Below are 17,461 nucleotides of genomic sequence, written 5' to 3'. Positions count from 1 at the left end.
GACCTTAGATTTCAATCTCCGTCGTAATTTCACTTGGACTTTCCTACTGGCTAATGTTTCCACACCCATCATTGGGGCAGACTTTCTGTTCAACTTTGATCTTGTTCCGGATCTCCGACGACGATGTTTACTGGATAGGACAACAAAACTCAATGCTGACTGTGATCTTCACATTGCAGAAGTTCACTCAATCAAACTCATCGAAGGTGACACCATCTACCACAGCCTTCTCAGCAAGTTTCCCGACATCATCAAACCACCACAACCAGGACAACCTGTGAAACACTCTGTCGTGCATCATATCGAGACTGTTGGTCCACCTGTGCATGCCAAACCAAGACGTCTAGCTCCTGATCGATTGAAAATCGTGAAGCAAGAATTTCAGCAGATGCTTGACCTCGGCCATTTACGACCATCTAACAGCTGCTATGCATCACCTCTGCACTTGGTCCCGAAAAAGGACAGTGATGAATGGCGTCCAGTTGGTGATTACCAAGCTTTAAATGCACAGACTGTGAAAGACCGGTACAGTGTTCCAAATGTTCTGGACTTTACATCTGAATTGCACGGTAGTAAAATCTTTTCCCACATAGATCTCATCAGGGCCTATCATTAGATTCCTATACTTCCTGAAGATGTCCATAAAAGTGCTATTATCACACCATTTGGGTTGTTCGAGAGCACTCGAATGCAATTTGGCCTTTGCAACGCTGCAGCCACATTCCAAAGGTTTATTGACGACGTCACTCGAGGACTTCCATTTGTATATGCCTTTGTTGATGACATACTGGCAGCCTCGAAATCACCAGAAGAGCACATCGAACATCTAAGGTTGTTATTCGAACGTCTGCAAATATATGGCCTCAGCATCAAGCCCTCTAAATGTGTATTTGGTGTTTCATCAATTGAATTTTTGGGTTACCAAGTTTCTGGATCTGGCATCGAGCCTTTAACAGATCGTGTTGATTGCATCCTGAACTTTCCTAAGCCAAACACCATCACTCAATTACGACGTTTTCTTGGTCTCTTCAACTTTTATCGTCGTTTTGTGCCCAGAGCTGCACACATCTTAACACCTCTACACAAGTTTTTGGAGGGAATAAAAAACAAAAAGAAATCCAAAAGAGCTACTCAAACCAAGCCAGCTGATATCCTTCAGTGGACTGATCCAGCCGAGCAAGCATTCATCGATGCGAAGCAAGCTTTAGCGGGTGCAACATTACTTCACCATCCAATTCCTGGTGCCAAGCTAAGTCTTTGGGTCGACGCCAGTGATTTAGCAGTCGGTGGTTTGCTAATGCAATCAAATGGAAAAGGATGGGCACCCATTGCATTCCTGTCCATGAAACTGACAAAGAGTCAACAGAAGTTCTCCACTTACGACCGAGAACTGTTAGCAATATACACTGCTGTCAAAAGATTCCGACACATGCTAGACGGCCGTGAATTCACAATATTCACGGATCAGAAACCTCTCGTCTTCGCCTTCAAGCAAAATCCTGATAAATGCAGCCCACGTCAATGGCGACACCTTGACTTCATCTCGCAATTCAGCACTGATGTTCGTCATACTAAAGGTGCAGATAATGTGGTAGCTGTCGCTCTTTCAAGAATAGAAATCAACTCGATTTCCAAATCACCATTCCTGGATTTTGACCTTTTTGCAACTGCTCAACGAGAGGATCCTGAATTAAAACAGTTACAGCAAGACAACTCTAGTTCACTGACTTTCAAGTCAATGCCAAGTCCATTTACCGCAACAGAACTGGTATGTGATGTGTCTACAGGCTCACCAAGACCATTTGTTCCAGCGAGCTTCCGCAAGACTATTTTTCATCATTTCCACAATCTTGCTCATGCAGGTGTAACATCATCTACTCAGCTAATATCTACAAGATACGTTTGGCCTAACATGAGAAGGAACATCAAAGATTGGGTAAAGTGTTGCAATGAGTGCCAACGCTCAAAGGTTCATAAGCATACCAAAACACCTTTAGGCACCTTTGCAACACCCGATGCAAGATTTTCTCATATTCATATCGATCTGGTTGGACCTCTGCCTCCTTCAGAAGGAAAGACATACTGCTTAACAGTAATTGATCGCTACACGAGATGGCCGGAAGTCATACCTGTAGCAGACATCACAGCAGACACAGTTTGTCGTGCCTTGTTCGATGGTTGGATTTGCCGTTATGGATGTCCATCAACCATAACAACCGATCAAGGGCGTCAGTTCGAATCATCACTCTTCAGAGAACTGATCAACCTGCTTGGCACTAGCAGGATTCGTACCACTGCTTACCATCCACAGGCCAATGGCATGGTCGAACGGTTCCACCGTGTCTTAAAAAGCTCATTGAAGGCACATGAGAATCCAAAGTGGACCGTCACATTGCCAGTCATCTTACTTGGTCTCAGGGCAGCCGTCAAGCCGGATATCAAAGCCTCTAGTGCCGAGTTAGTTTTTGGTACATCTTTGAGATTACCTGCAGATCTCTGCACGGATACACCCGGTCAGCTCTCATCAACATACACATACGTACAACAGCTCAGAGAGCGTATGAATAGTATCAAACCATGCAAAACATCAGCTCATGGTCAATCCAAAATTTATGTGCATCCTCAACTGCAAACTTGCTCACATGTGTTTCTTCGAATTGACAAGATCACACCACCTTTGACACAACCATATACTGGACCCCATGAAGTGATTTCTCGTAATGAAAAAAATATCACTTTAAATGTAAATGGGAGAAAGACCTGTGTTTCACTTGACAGAGTGAAACCCGCATTTATCTTTAACGATGTCTGTGTGGAACTTGACAAAAACAAGCTCGAAGAAAAGAAAAATGACACTGTGCCAGTACAAGCTAGTTTGAAAAACTGGGGGCAGATGACAGCACTACACATAACAAGCATTACACAGAAACAAACTTTACGTCAGGTTGCACTACACGTACACGCACATTCCCGCATGTACCGATTCGTTGGGGGGTTCCGCGGGGGGGGGGGTGTATGTGTGGTGTAGCAGTAGTAGGTAGGGCCTCCAAAAAATGGCTCGGGGATCCATGATGTTCGTAAGTCAGCCACCTCGTTGGGCAATTTGCCTGTTGTGGCGTTGTATTTGTATACAACCATATGTCACTAGGTCTGGCAGAAAAGTCAAATTCAGTCCTAGGCTGATAGCCGAAATTAATTTTGTTTCGAATTGTGCATCATAATATTTTTGTGCATCATATAATTCTACATTTCATTGATTTTTTTTTGCATCTTGTATTTCATGCATCTCATTTATATCATGCATCCGATATATATTTTGTACAGCTTATTGAATTTTCTGCATTTAATTGTACATTTTGCATCATATTTTTTTTTAAGTGTATACTTATTGCACATGATTTCCTGCATCATTGTATTATGTCTTGCACATCTATTATTCTGCATCTTATGATTAATTTTTTGTATCTCATTTGTCGTTCTCTCACCATGTTCCTTCACTGGGGAAAAACTCATGTGGAGAGATTCGATTTGTATTTTATCTCACAGATGGCGGCACTTGTAAAGCCGACGCCATTGGATTGTCACGCGGGAAATCGCGAGAGAAGCGATCGAACCATGAAGAGCTTAACATGTCGCTCCGTAGATTTTTTATTTCGTCTTATGTTTCGTGTTGTAAATAAATAATTATTTTAAGAAATTAATCAATTATCCTGAATCCATCATTTTATTCAAATCACGCAACCTCATAACCTAAAACATCTTAAAAACTCACTGAAAGTTCAAGTTTGAATGCCGCCCTCTATAAAAGCCCCTAGAGTTCATTTTCATCGTATTTCTAACTCAAAACTTACAACTTACACAATCCTTCAAGTCAGATCTTAACTCCCTTAAGAAAATAGAAAAATTCTAAGGTCAGTAGGAGAAAGCAACCGACACATTTGTTGCAACACGGTCTGAAAGGGATAAGGAAACTCAGTGAATGAAGAAGGATCGTCAAATTTCAGATATTTACCGTCTGAAAAATACCAAACTATTCCCTGTTTTTATGACTTCTCAATATTAAGTAGTTATAGATTTCCTCTCGGAATTGCCGAGCAAAAACCTTCTATCCCGACAACTAAAAACAAAGATAGCAATGACGGGAGAAGATGCTTCCTCTTCTATTGAAGTTAATGATTCGAGGAAAAACACCTCATAGAAGAAAGATTTTAAGACAATAGCAGGAAATCATTAAAATTGAATCTCACTTAAAAAACAACAAAAAATACGGAAAACCGAATTCTGAACGTCATTCTGTGACTTGCAGTGGACCTTGCGGCGTGTTTATGTAATTGCAATATCGTTCACGAAACTATTCTCTCATAACTGTATAAAACTTGTTGGTTCGCATACGCAATAGATCCTTTCCTTTTTTCATAACTTCGCAACTTCTTTAAAATTATTTTAAATAGTATTTCAATGGCCTATTGCATTGCATTTAGATAAGTAACGAAACCTTTAAGAGAGAACATCGGAGAAATATTACTCAGTTGACAATATCAAAATGTTTTGCAATAAGATATCTCTCAAGCTTAAGATGTTGCGAAAGGCTCGCTGCATTCCCCATTTCGATCCGGCCAATCTGCGCAGTAATTGCAGTGTGTCATTTACTTCGTCGACCTGTTTTTGGATGTGCGCCATAAAGTTCAATTTACTATCAAAGTACACACCAAGGTATCGTATTATCTGAGACGGTCGAATTCGTATACCTTCAATGTAGATCTTAGGCTTCATCTTTTTCTTTGGGTGCGACCACAAGAAGCTGGTTTTTTCTACTTCCAATTGAAGTTCATTATTAGCCAGCCAATCGCTCAATTTTTCGAACACTGTCTGTGCTTCTTCCGTTATTGCTATATGGTCTTCGCCGGATATAACATATACCAGATCGTCGGCAAATGCCTGTAGATATACCCGCGGACCCCGGTTAATCTGTAAAAGCGTGTTGAGGACAAGTGACCACATCAAGGGGCCGCTGCATGAGCCCTGTGGACACCCTTTCATCTGCCTTTTTATGGCTACTCCTCCGTCTGTGGACATTGGATGAATAATGTTAAGCCTAGTGGGAAGGGGAGCTTAGCGAAGTTTGCAGGAGTAATACGACCCCCTTTTTATCAACAACAAACTCATTTTGCATAAATTGGACGGCTTTTATATAAAAGGAACCAAGCACAATTAAATCAAAACTGAGAAAAAGCTGTTTAAAGTTATCATCGATTGAGTTATCTCTTCAGTTTGGTAGTGGGTTTAAATGCACACAGACGGTATCACAGACTATATGTCACTTGGTTCTAATTTAGATAAAAAATCCCACCTCCTTCAATAGTTCAGATGTCGGTATATCTTGAAAATGTTAAAAATCGCGCTTGGTTCCTTTTATATAAAAGCCGTCTAATTGATCTTACGTCCTTCATTCCTTTACGCAGCTAAAGCCTGGACGTATGCTAGAAATCCTAATATTATCTCTCTTGAACGTTTTCAAAACGTAACACTCCGATGTTTTACCAGGTCTCCCTCTAGGTTCAACAGAAATAAGCATATACGCAAGGCATACCAACATTGAAACAATCATGGATTAAACCGAAAGGATGCCCAGAAACTGTCTATGATTCTCTTCTCAATTCTGACTATAAACATTTTCGTGAAATCTCCAATTGTAATAGCACTGATGCTTTTAGGCTTAAAAACCCTAAGAATTTTCTTGAGATGTCCAGACCCAGAATGTTTCTGGTCTTTGACATGCATTTGTATGATATCGTTAATTCACTCCATTGTGGTACTGTCAGAATGGAGTGCGTGTAGCCATGAAGTATTTACACACAATGACATCATTGCAAATACTTCATGGCTGTACATAATATATTCCCTATTTTACTCCAGTAAAAGATTATATTATATTATCATTATATTATCCATATAGCATTAGTCGCATCACTATGAACATGTCGCATCTCCAGCACCTTACTTATCATGACTTTGTCATCATTTATTCATATAGCATCATATTATTATAATTAGTTAGTATCAGTTATCCTCAATTTGTGATATTCATTAATGTGCAGGTGACTGGTAAATGTCGGAGTAAAAATTCACCTCCAGCCACATTTCTTTTCTAAAATATTCGCATTCTTAAAGGATGGTGTGAAATGACTGTCAAATTGTCATCATCCCATATTCTCTTATACCAACCATGGCTTCAATGCACTACTGCATTCAATTCGCAGATCGATGATGAAAGGGTATGTATCATCGAAGAGAAGTAAATCTCCCTTTTCATTGGTTGTGTCAGTAAAGCCCTTAAAATGATACAAAACATGATAAAACTATAACAAATATATTTATTCTTATATTTGCGAATCCTTTATCAGCATATATGACCATTGACATCTCTGTTAGCTAGGTGCTCCTTTTCGCTCTCTTTGCGTACCATATTTACAGTGGAAATCGATATCCTTTTTTTATCCGAAATGTTTTCTGTAAGTTCTTCTTCTTGTTCGTCGTTGAATACGAATAATTGTGAAATAGCCGAAAACGGGGCTTCAAATAGAATGAAATAGACGTACGACGCAAATAGGACACCGAAACCGAGTCCAAAACCCAAGAACGTCTGGAAAAAATTTTTTTTTTCATTAAACTTTCATTTAAATATATCAAAATGTATTTTAAATCGACATTAACTGAAAAAATTTGAAGACTTTCCTAAAAAAATAATAGCATTCGTACAATTACACTCACCAAACTTGCAGGATCAGCCTGAATCGGGTATCGTATACGTCCTACGTGTAGAAGAATGATTAGTGGATGAAGGAGATACGCCATGTAAACTAACCGACCGAGCGGTATGAATCCCTTCCAAGTCAGCGTTGAATGAATCATACCTAATACAAACGGTAAAAAAATAGTTCAGAAATTATGATAAATTTAAGCAACACAAACGGTGTAGTAGATTAAGTAGTACAAACGGTAGACAATTAAGCCTTATACGAAAGAAACATGCATTTTCTGGATATTACGCTAATGTGAACTCGGAAAGAAGAGACATCTTTTTTCTACCCAGACCCGAACCCAGACACTCTGGCATACCGGGCAAGCATGCTACCATCTACACCGCTTTATGCACGAACCTGCCTTCCTTATTTCACGCACTGTTGCATGAGGAAATGAAGTAAAGGCATTAGTGGCATCTCAATTTCAGGAAATTCCTATAAGGGGCCATTCAAGTATTACGTAAGCATATTTTTAGATATTTTGGAAAGAGAGAAAATTCAACTGTCCCTGCGGGGAATACAACAAGGAATCCTTCCAAGTGAAGAGCACTGGGCATAGAAAAACCTTCTCTACTGCCACCTCCTTGGGGAACATTTTCTGAAGTTGAGGGAGGCTTCTAAGGCTGTGTATGTAATGGAACGAAGAGGTATGAGTTCCAAGAATTGCGACTAGGAAGAAAAAATCGTATGGGGTGGAGGAAGAGAAAAAAAGTCCCTTTCTCTCCTTTGCTTCGCCCTTCCAGTATGTGCGGTGTGGAACAAACCACTACAACTGTTTTTGTCGTTAGTCTCTATTATACGTTCCAGTATCTCTTGGTCGCCCCACTATGCACGGCCTAAGTCTCCGCGTGTAATACCAAGTGCGTGTTATAAAGAACACAAAGTCGTGTCTCTAGTCTGTCTATGGACAGCGTGAATGATCTTTTTATTTTAGGTTTATTTCTAGACCAGCAGATCTAAAGTTCTGAGTCCACCTTGGCATAATTATCCAGGTAAAATCAGCATCCAGGTAATCCAGTATCTTTTCTTTACTCCTGGTGTAGTTCAGTGTTCAAAATCCCGTCAGATATCTTTCTTTGGCACTCGAAATGACATTTGTTGCGCTATTTTTACAGTATATCGATCCATACAGATTTTATAAAACTGATACGTTCCTCATTAATCGCAATGCATGGACGGACGACACTTTCGAAATAAATAAAGATTTCGGGAAAAAAACCAATGAGATCGCTATGCACATAACGCAACAGAAATATACGAAGGATGAATAAAAACAAGTTACCTTCACCACATGCCGCGCAAGTGACGAATATCCAACCCAGCCCCAGGCACCAAATCAATTTACAAGCAACAGAGTACATGGTTGAGTATATAAGAGTGGGCGGAGGTTGACCAATGTTCCAAGAATGCACGGAGCACACTATCATAAAGCCCACGGTGCATGATGTAACGTAAGCGAAGTTGCACATGCGGTCAGAAAACTGCAGTTGGGGCTTCTTGTACAGAAGGTATCCGACCGCCAGACCTATGCAGCAGCTAGTAAGGTGCAAGTACGATGGGAATACAATGTGGTCCATGAAGTACATGAGGTCATCCGGATAATGCATGGCGCTTAAGACGATCGCCGGCGGTAAGTCGTATCCCACGTGGTTCGCAATCGAAGCAGCGATTCCTATCCCTAACAAAGCAGCCAGTATGTAGAGACCAACTTTCGGTTTCCTAAAATAAAAGATATACCACGCTTATATAATCATATTCTTATAATAAATGTCAAATTTGTACTTTAACAAATATTAAATAGATATATTTTATTTTTCCAATCGAAAGAAGTGTCTCATATACAGGGTGCATCAGTAACAGGACGCATGGAATTTTATTGGAGAACCGTTGATGCTAGAGCCATATTTCCAATTGAAAAAAAAGCATCCAAATAACATGTACAAATACAAATACAAATACAACGCCACAACAGGCAAAATGCCCAACGAGGTGGCTGATAAAAAGATGCCCATAAAAATATGGATGTCACATATTTAAAAAAAAAACCAGCAACCCAATTAAAAATGCAATTAACACAAATCATAAACAATATATACACATGATAAAATATTATACAACGCCCATAAAGAATACTTATGGTTGTCTTATTCTAAGAATGGATAACTTCTCGATTTACCCCAACATGTTTATCGTATTTCTTTTTAAACGTGTCAATTGTGTTACAATTTACTACCTCCGGGGGTAAGCTATTCCATTTATTAACAACCCTATTAGAGAAAAATTCCCTGCGACAGCATAATCTTGCATTGTCCCTCACCAACAGATACTGGTGTCCCCTTGTAAAAGCAGTCGATTGGCGGTGTACTAAAAGTTCGTGGTCCATCCTATCCATCCCATTGAAAATTTTAAACAGTTCGATCATATCTCAACGACACCTGCGCTCATCCAATGTAAACATATTCAAAAAATGAAGTCTCTCTTCATAACTCGAGCCCTGTGTGCCAACAAGGACACGCGTAGCTCTTCTCTGCACCCCTTCAACCAATTCTATGTCCCTCTGTAGGTATGGTCTCCAAAACCTTACAGCATACTCCAGTCCAGGACGAACTAATCCTCGTCCTGCAACCTCAGATGCGCAACCTCAGACCTCAGAAGCGCCACTCATATTGCAAGGAATTGTATAGTTATTAAAATAAGAAAATTAACTTTTATACAGACACCCTGTGCCCAAAAAACCAATTTGAAAGGTGTTGCTCTGTCTCTCCCGAGGCCAACAAAAAACTTTCACGTTTCTAAGTGCGGTATTCGCTGAGATATTTGAATTAAGAAATCGGAGAAAAAGTTAGAGAAGCCACCTCGTTGGGCATTTTACCTGTTGTGGCGTTGTATTTGTATTTAACAGCATAAACGAGAGAAAGAAGCATTGTCCGTTAGTTTATGCTGTTCTTTTGCAACGATTTTTGAATTCAAATATCTCAGCGAATATTGCACCTGGAAACGTGATATATATATATATTGGCATCGGACGAGACAGGGCAACAACTTTATAATTAGAGTTTATGTTAGAGGACGGAGATAACGTATAAAAATACTTTTTTTTTATTTCAATAATTATACCGCCCCTTGCAACATGAATGCCATAGTTGAGTTATCTTATAACTACACATTATTTGAATATTTTTGGATCAACGGTTTGCTAGTAAAATGGCATGCTCCTTCTTGCCTATGCACCCTGGTGTATCGGGTTCCTAAAACTACGAATCAAATAAGTCACTCTTATTTTACAGCATTTTGTTTTGAAGTAGAATATCTTGTAAAATAATTATCAATTTTGAAATAATCCAAGTGTAACTCCACGTTGAAATTCGTCTACAATTATATGCCATTTTAACGTCATTCTATATCGATGTGCTGCTGGGGTTTGGTACGGAAACCAATATGATTTACAAAAACAAGATGTATTGCTGATTCTATGAGAGGCCTATACGTTTGGAAATTGGTAAATTGAAGAATTTCAGTTCAAGCAACAACAGATGGTTTAAAATAGATTTAGTCACATTAATATTCCTCATATATATATCGATTCACTAAATTTTGTTTTTAATGGAAATGAAGAGGAAAATTTAATTCAATTTTTCTTGTATTGTAGAGCATATAAAACACCGTTTTTTATGGCATGAAATTATTTTTTTAGGAGCATATTCAAGCAGTCTTTATGTCATAAAATTCGTATCCCCATTAATAACTATACAACATAAATGGCGTGCATCTGACGTTATTTGGATCTGATCTAGACGTTATTTGGATACCTTTTTCCAATTGGAAGTATACTTCTAAGATCAACGGCTCCTAACATCTACCCATTATAGTGACGTATTTGATTCGTAGTTTTAGGAACCCGATACACCAGGGTGCATAGGCAAGAAGGAGCATGCCATTTTACTAGCAAACCGTTGATCCAAAAGTATTCAAATAACGTGTAGTTATAAGCTAACTCAACTATGGCATTCATGTTGCAAGGGGTGGTATATTTATTGAATGGAAAATAACTGAGGGCATAATAATTATCAAGCAGATAGAGGGTTTATAAGCCTGGGGGGGGGGGGTTCTAGCCACAAGATGTTTTGATGTTCGGATTTTCCTCCAAGTGATACAATCTTAAACTACAGTTATGTGAAGAATGAAAAAATGAGCAGTGAAGAGAATGAAATTCAGCTGTGATAGTGAAACATCCGTAAAAGTGTAATTGTGGAAATGTAAAAAATATTTTTTTTTGTATGAGCCTCAATATTAATCATTAAAATTTCGGTTAGTAAAATTTTGTTTGCCGTTGTTGTACCGGAATTTTTTTTCCGGTATAACAACGGCATTATAACTTCTATTCCTGAAACATTTGAATGGAGATTCATCAAGATATCGATAGATTAAATATTTTAAATTTCAATATTGTTCAAGACTATCTCCGTATTTGTTTTCTTTTTCAAATTTTTCCATTTCAGCTCGTAAAGAGCAGCAAGAATGAGAAATGTCAACTATTGATATCTCGATGAATTTTCATTAAAGTGTTACACTTTGTGATAAAAATTGGCGCAATTTCCATCAATTAGATATTTTTAGGCGCCGAATGAAATTTCAAATTTCTACATTTCCACTAATCATAGTTCCTGCAGGATTTTAAAATATTCGCTCTCAGCCCAGGATTACATTAAAAAAGTTTAGAAAACTTGAAAAAAAAAATCAACAACCAATAAGCGTATCGGTTACATTCGAGCAAATGCATCCAATGGGTATATTGGTTGTTTTTTTTTTTCGCAAGTTTGGTAAAATATCACTGGTCAAACTTTTATGGTGTAATCTCGACCCCACACAACTTCTATTTTTTATGCAACTTTTGCATATTTTACTACAGTTTTTGAAATCAATTTTAAAAATTTCGTTTCCTCAACAACACACTTTCCGCATAATACCTAGTTTCGCTTTGAATCTCTATAACAATCCAATTAGAACAAAAAAACAAGAAAAAACTGGAGAACATGAAAAAACGTATTACCATTTTTGAATACGCTCGATAACACGATCTTGCATTCCCTGCCAATGTCTTCCTTAAAGACTTAGCTACGCATGAAAAATTTGCTATATCATAATTGTTGGGATTGCTTTTCCTGTAGAAATTTCTCGAGCATGTGGATTTAAATAATATATGACGTAAGTCGCAATGAAACAATGCATTATTTTCCCAATTATTTTAGTTTTTAGCTTTAACTTAATTTTTTCAGGAACAATGAAAAAAATACTTTTGTTCTTCCCCTTTACACGGCGTAATAAAAATCACTAAATGCTCATTAAAATGTCATATCGTTCCTAACGAAGTGGGTTCTCTTCCGAGTCTCAGCTGGTAAAAATTAAAAGGGTGTAGGTTAATAAATTCAGAAATTATCTCAGCAAAATACCAGACCCTGTCATTTCCAGAATAAAATGTTTCTAATGAGACGATGTTTCTCGTCAATTCCACTGAGAGGGTTAACTTCTCGTAGCAGTTATTCTCATCGTCATATTTCAACTCACGTATTATGTAAACGGCCAAATCTTACAAGACTTTCGATCTGAAATTTCATTTAATAATGTAATTTAAATTCAAAACCTGTCCTATAAACAATCTATAGAATGTCGATGGATTGACATTTTTCTCTTTCACTATATCGCTGTTTCGGAGTCATGCCATATGAAATTGAGTGTCCTTTCTGAAACAGCCTGCATTTACAAGCAAAAATTATAATAAAAAATTCACAAGGAAAAACATTTGCCAATAATGTTCCTGGTTACTAAACCGTTCATATTCGAGGTGCATAGCTAATTACTGGCAAAACATTAATCCTAGAGGCATACTTCCAATTGGAAAAACTATACAATCAACATGTAGACCTTAGATACGTCATTCATATTGCAGTGGAGTTGTATAGTTATTGAACAAATCACTTCTTATACGGACACCCTGTCCTCAAAAATCCAAGTAGACAGTTGTTGGCCTGTCTCTCCTCAGGTTTGAGCTTTCATATAATGGAAGACCTAACTTGTTGTACGCATTTTTAAACATTCTGAGGTGAGGGATTCTTCATCCATATGAAACACATTACCCTCTCCCCTTTTTTCTCGAAATTTCAGTGTAGTTTGTGAACATTTAATAAAGAGAAATAAAACTCACTTCTTTAGAGGGATAAGAACGAGAAAAGATATCAGGAACAGTTGCATTTCAGCTGCCGTGTACCAGGACCAAATGAGACACTGGAAAAAAATCATCGTAACGATTAAGCTACCAGAGAAATTATTCAACAGGGTCAATGAAAGTAATAAAATGTTATGTCATGCTCTTGTTGTTCACATTGGGCAATTCATCAACGGCAGTATCTCACGTGCAATATCGACAAATATAAAATATATAAAATTATTATTATTAAGAGTAAATAAATAAGTGTATATACAGTATATGGTATATTGCCAAAGCCCGAAGTTGGAAAGTGGCTAGCCCAATTTACCCGACCAATGTCCGAAAATCATACTTTCACCGGCCCTTATATGTCGATCCCTATGTATGTATCACTAAAATATCGATATTCGAATTCCTTTGATTATCGGGATTGCCATAGCTAACCATAATAATTATGGTTAGCTATGGCTAATTATAAATTTTCATAATTATCACAAACAAATGAGCCAACGTGGCGATGACCCCCCTCCCCCCGAATCATAGGAGCATCCATATATATATATATATCGATCCCTATGCACAACTATATCAATATGAATCGATATATAGGGCTCGGCGAAAGTCCGAATGTCGGACATTGGTCGGGATCGATTTAGCAATGAACCAATGGGAAATATTTCTTCAAAAAGATGTTGAATATTCAAATTTTTGAAATTTTGAAACAAAAGGCCAGACACCAAAATTTGAAGTTCATCTTACTGACACATGTTGAGTGAAAATTTCTGCGAAATTGCAAAATTTGCCGTGAAGCAATTTTTTTTTCATCTTACGGGTGAAAGCTTCAAAATTTTCTTTCTTCCAAATCGAGCACAAATCCGGTCTATCACCTTGGGTAATTTGCTACCGATTGAGTTGTGCCGGAAGAGTTAGCACGTGTACCTAACAGTCCGAGTGCGCATGTAGTGTTGTGTGTGAATTTTTAGTGATGCCATCTAAACTGAAGAGCCAAAAAAACTGGTACAGGCATGCGTATGCAAATAAAGAGATATGGAACCAATCAGAGTACGGCGCTGCGGTCGGCAACGCCTATATAACACAACAAGTGTTTGGCCTAGTTGTTGGATCGGTTACTGCTGCTACAATGGCAGGTTATCGAGATTTAAGTGAGTTTGAACGTGGTGTTATAGTCGGCGCACCAGAGATGGGTCATAGCATCTCCGAGGTAGCGATGAAATTTTGATTTTCACGAACGACCATTTCACGACTGTACCGTGAATATCGGGAATCCGGTAAAAAATTAAATCTACGCCATCGCTGCGACAGGAAAAAGATCATGCAAGAACGCGACCAACGACGACTGACGAGAATCATTAACCGTGACAGACGTGCAACCCTTCCGCAAATTGCTGCAGATTTCAATGCTGGGCCATCAACAAGTGTCAGCGTGCGAACCATTCAACAAAACATCATCGATATTTGCTTTTGGAGCCAAAGGCCCACTCGTGTACCCTTGATGACTGCACGACACTAAGCTTTACGCCTCGTCTGGGCTCGACAACACCGACATTGGACTGTTGAGGACTGGAAACACGTTACCTGATCTGACGAGTCTCGGTTCCAATTGCTTCGAGCTGATGAACGGGTATGGAGACAACCTCATGAATCCATGGACCCTACATGTCAACAGGGGACTGTTCAAGCTGGTGGAGGCTCTGTGATGGTATGGGGCGTGTGCAGTTGGCGTGATATGGGACCCCTGATACGTCTAGATATGACTCTGACAGGTGACATGCCCTGTCTGATCACCTGCATCCATTCATGTCCATTGTGCATTCCGACGGACTTGGACAATTTCAGCAGGACAATGCGATACCCCACACGTCCAGAATTTCTACAAAGGGGCTCTAGGAACACTCTTCTGACTTTATACACTTCCACTGGCCACCAAAATCCCCAGACATGAACATTATTGACCATATCTGGGATGCCTTGCAACGTGCTGCTCAGAAGAGATAACCCCCCCTCTTACTCCTACGGATTTATGGACAGCCCTGCCGGATTCATGGTGTCAATTACCTCCAGCACTACTTCAGACATTAGTCGAGTCTATGCCACGTCGCGTTGCGGCATTTCTGCGAGTCGCGGGGACCCTACACGATATTAGGCAGGTTACCAGTTTTTTTGGCTCTTCAGTGTATATCACAAATTCTGAGTGAAATGAGATGAATATCTGTACTGTTGTAGGCCTGTTGCTCTCTGTGGAGAGACGTTTAACGGGGAGATCGGCTCTCTCGCATTCGCGCATCGAAGTTGGAAACCACAGAAAACGAACTTCAGCTGACCACCACTGTAGAGGTGGTGGGGTTTGAATCCGGGTACTCGAAATGCGAGTCCGTCACTCTGACCACTACAGCAAGCTTCAAAACTGCAAGTCGCGTTCAAGGTGTTTTTTGTTATATACATTTCCCACTACATTTTATTATATTGATCATTTCTTTCATTTTTAAAGCACAAATAAACCGACCACGCGAAGTTTTTTGCTTTTTATTTGAAATTCAATGAAACGTTTCTTCAAGTCGTTATTGAAAAACAACTGCAGTGGCCATGGCATCCCTAAATTAATTTACAATTGTCATCAAAAACAGAGGAAAAAAAGAGAACTAATGCTTTCACCTCTGAGAGCAAGCTCTCAAATTACAGTTCAAAATCAGATTCGCTGTGAAGTGGCTATTCCAGTAAATAGCCACTGTTTTGTTGTATGCAAATGGACAACAAAACTAACCATTTTTTTTAATCGAAAATCCAAGTGCCCTCTTGGTTTAAGCAGATTAACATAAATTTTGGATTTATCATCATTATAATATTCCAGAAAATTAAATAAAATTTCACCTTTGTTTCATTTTTTTTTTTTTTGCGCCAAATATACATAACTTCCTTCACAAAATTCCCATTGAGTGATCTATCTACGCTTAACACTTCCCGGTAGACATAAGACGTACAAAAGAAACTCTTCTGAAACACATCAGTCTCTCATTTGCTTGCATATCACAAGCTTCAAAAAATTAGAGTGACTCTTTCCCGTTAAAAGAAAAACCTTGACATTCAGAGACTATCAACCTACTATTCAATTGCAATAAGACAACTATTTTCCCTTCCAAGTAATTATCGGAAAAATAATAAAGTATTTCCTCTTGTTTTTGGAACATTCTTACGTTCTTTAAATTCCACTACTACGAAACCGCAATTGCACTTCGAAAACATAACTCTGAGAACTGATATAATTAGAGTGAGTTCTAATGCGCCTTGCGTGGGTTTCCTGTACATAGAGTGAAGTTTGTTTCTGAGAAATACGGTTATGTGCTGAAGAAATGCTGTAATCTGTCTTTCGAATTTGAAAGCAAACAACTCTGTAGGTTATGTCGAGAAAGACGTCCTCTCCACTTGCTAAGTTGACATATAGGACGTTTACTTCATTCTCCTGGCAGCATTTTACTTGTGAACCGTTGATCCTGCAGGCATACTTCCAATTAGAAAAAAGTATCCAAATGGCGTGTACAACTCGGCTACATTTTTCATGTTGCACGGGGTTGTACAGTTGTCAAAAAATAACTTTCTATATGGACACCCTGTCTTCCAAAACCTCGGAATGTTTTTGCCATGTCTCTCCTGGGGCCAACCGAAATTTCTACGTTTCTAAGTGAAATATTCACTGTGATATTTGAACTCAAAAATCGGAGGAAAGGTGGGAAAGAACAGCATAAAATAACAGGCAACGGTTTTTCCATTCGTTTTTACGCTATTCTTTCCTGATTTTTTTTTCCGGTTTTTGAATTTAAAAGTAATTTTTTTTGTTGGCCTCACAGGAGAGACAAGGCAACAGCATTTTAACTGGATTTTTGAGGACCAGGTGCCCGTATAGAAAGTAACTTTTTATATTTTGATAACTATACAACCCCTTGTAACATGAATGAAACATCTGAGTTTTACACATCATCTGGATACTTTTTCTGATAGGAATGGAATCTGGCCTCTGGAATCAATAGTTGCCAGTAAAATGAGGCAAGATGATCATTTTTGTCGCACCACGATCATTTTATGCACACGAGGGCTAATCAGACCGGGACCCACAATTTATTGCCGATTCCGAACGGCAGGGTTGTTTTTTATACTCATCGAGAGGTTGGTGCGCTTACCCTCCGTTGGGGGACTTCCTGCGGTAGCAATTTGGACGCAAGAAGAATTGAATAATAATCCTTTCCTAAAGATCAATATCTCTTCACACACATACAGCCAGTTTTCCCTACATATTTAATTCGGTAGCTTATTCCGGTTGCGGTGCTATGCTTGAGTTAATTTACCTGGATAATAGAGTATTAATAGTATTTCAGCATTATTTATACAATTTCAATTTTTAAATAGTGATTTCGATCAATAATTTCAGACATAAATGTTC

The 17,461-nt window shown here is 38.7% G+C and overlaps 1 protein-coding gene across 1 annotated transcript in view; it reads right to left on the bottom strand.

Annotated features, from left to right (window-relative positions):
- Nucleotides 1–6,360: 6,360 nt before the first annotated feature.
- The window catches only part of LOC149087604 (nose resistant to fluoxetine protein 6-like), a 38,453-nt gene continuing 27,352 nt past the window's right edge, over nt 6,361–17,461 (bottom strand). Inside the window, exons 10-13 of the mRNA XM_089231532.1 lie at nt 13,006–13,085; nt 8,086–8,522; nt 6,772–6,914; nt 6,361–6,643 (exon numbers count right to left, since the gene is read on the bottom strand). Of these exons, the coding sequence (XP_089087658.1) occupies nt 6,401–6,643; nt 6,772–6,914; nt 8,086–8,522; nt 13,006–13,085 (903 nt within the window). The 3' untranslated portion in view covers nt 6,361–6,400. The remainder of the gene's footprint in view (nt 6,644–6,771; nt 6,915–8,085; nt 8,523–13,005; nt 13,086–17,461) is intronic.

Source organism: Pholcus phalangioides, unplaced genomic scaffold (genome assembly GCF_987345545.1).
Source record: "Pholcus phalangioides strain wild (caught in Gottingen) unplaced genomic scaffold, Ppha-v1.0 ptg000004l_1, whole genome shotgun sequence".
Taxonomy (NCBI): Eukaryota; Metazoa; Arthropoda; class Arachnida; order Araneae; family Pholcidae; genus Pholcus; species Pholcus phalangioides.
The sequence above is the reverse complement of the archived record's forward strand: the minus strand, read 5'-3'. Positions and strand labels throughout refer to the sequence as shown.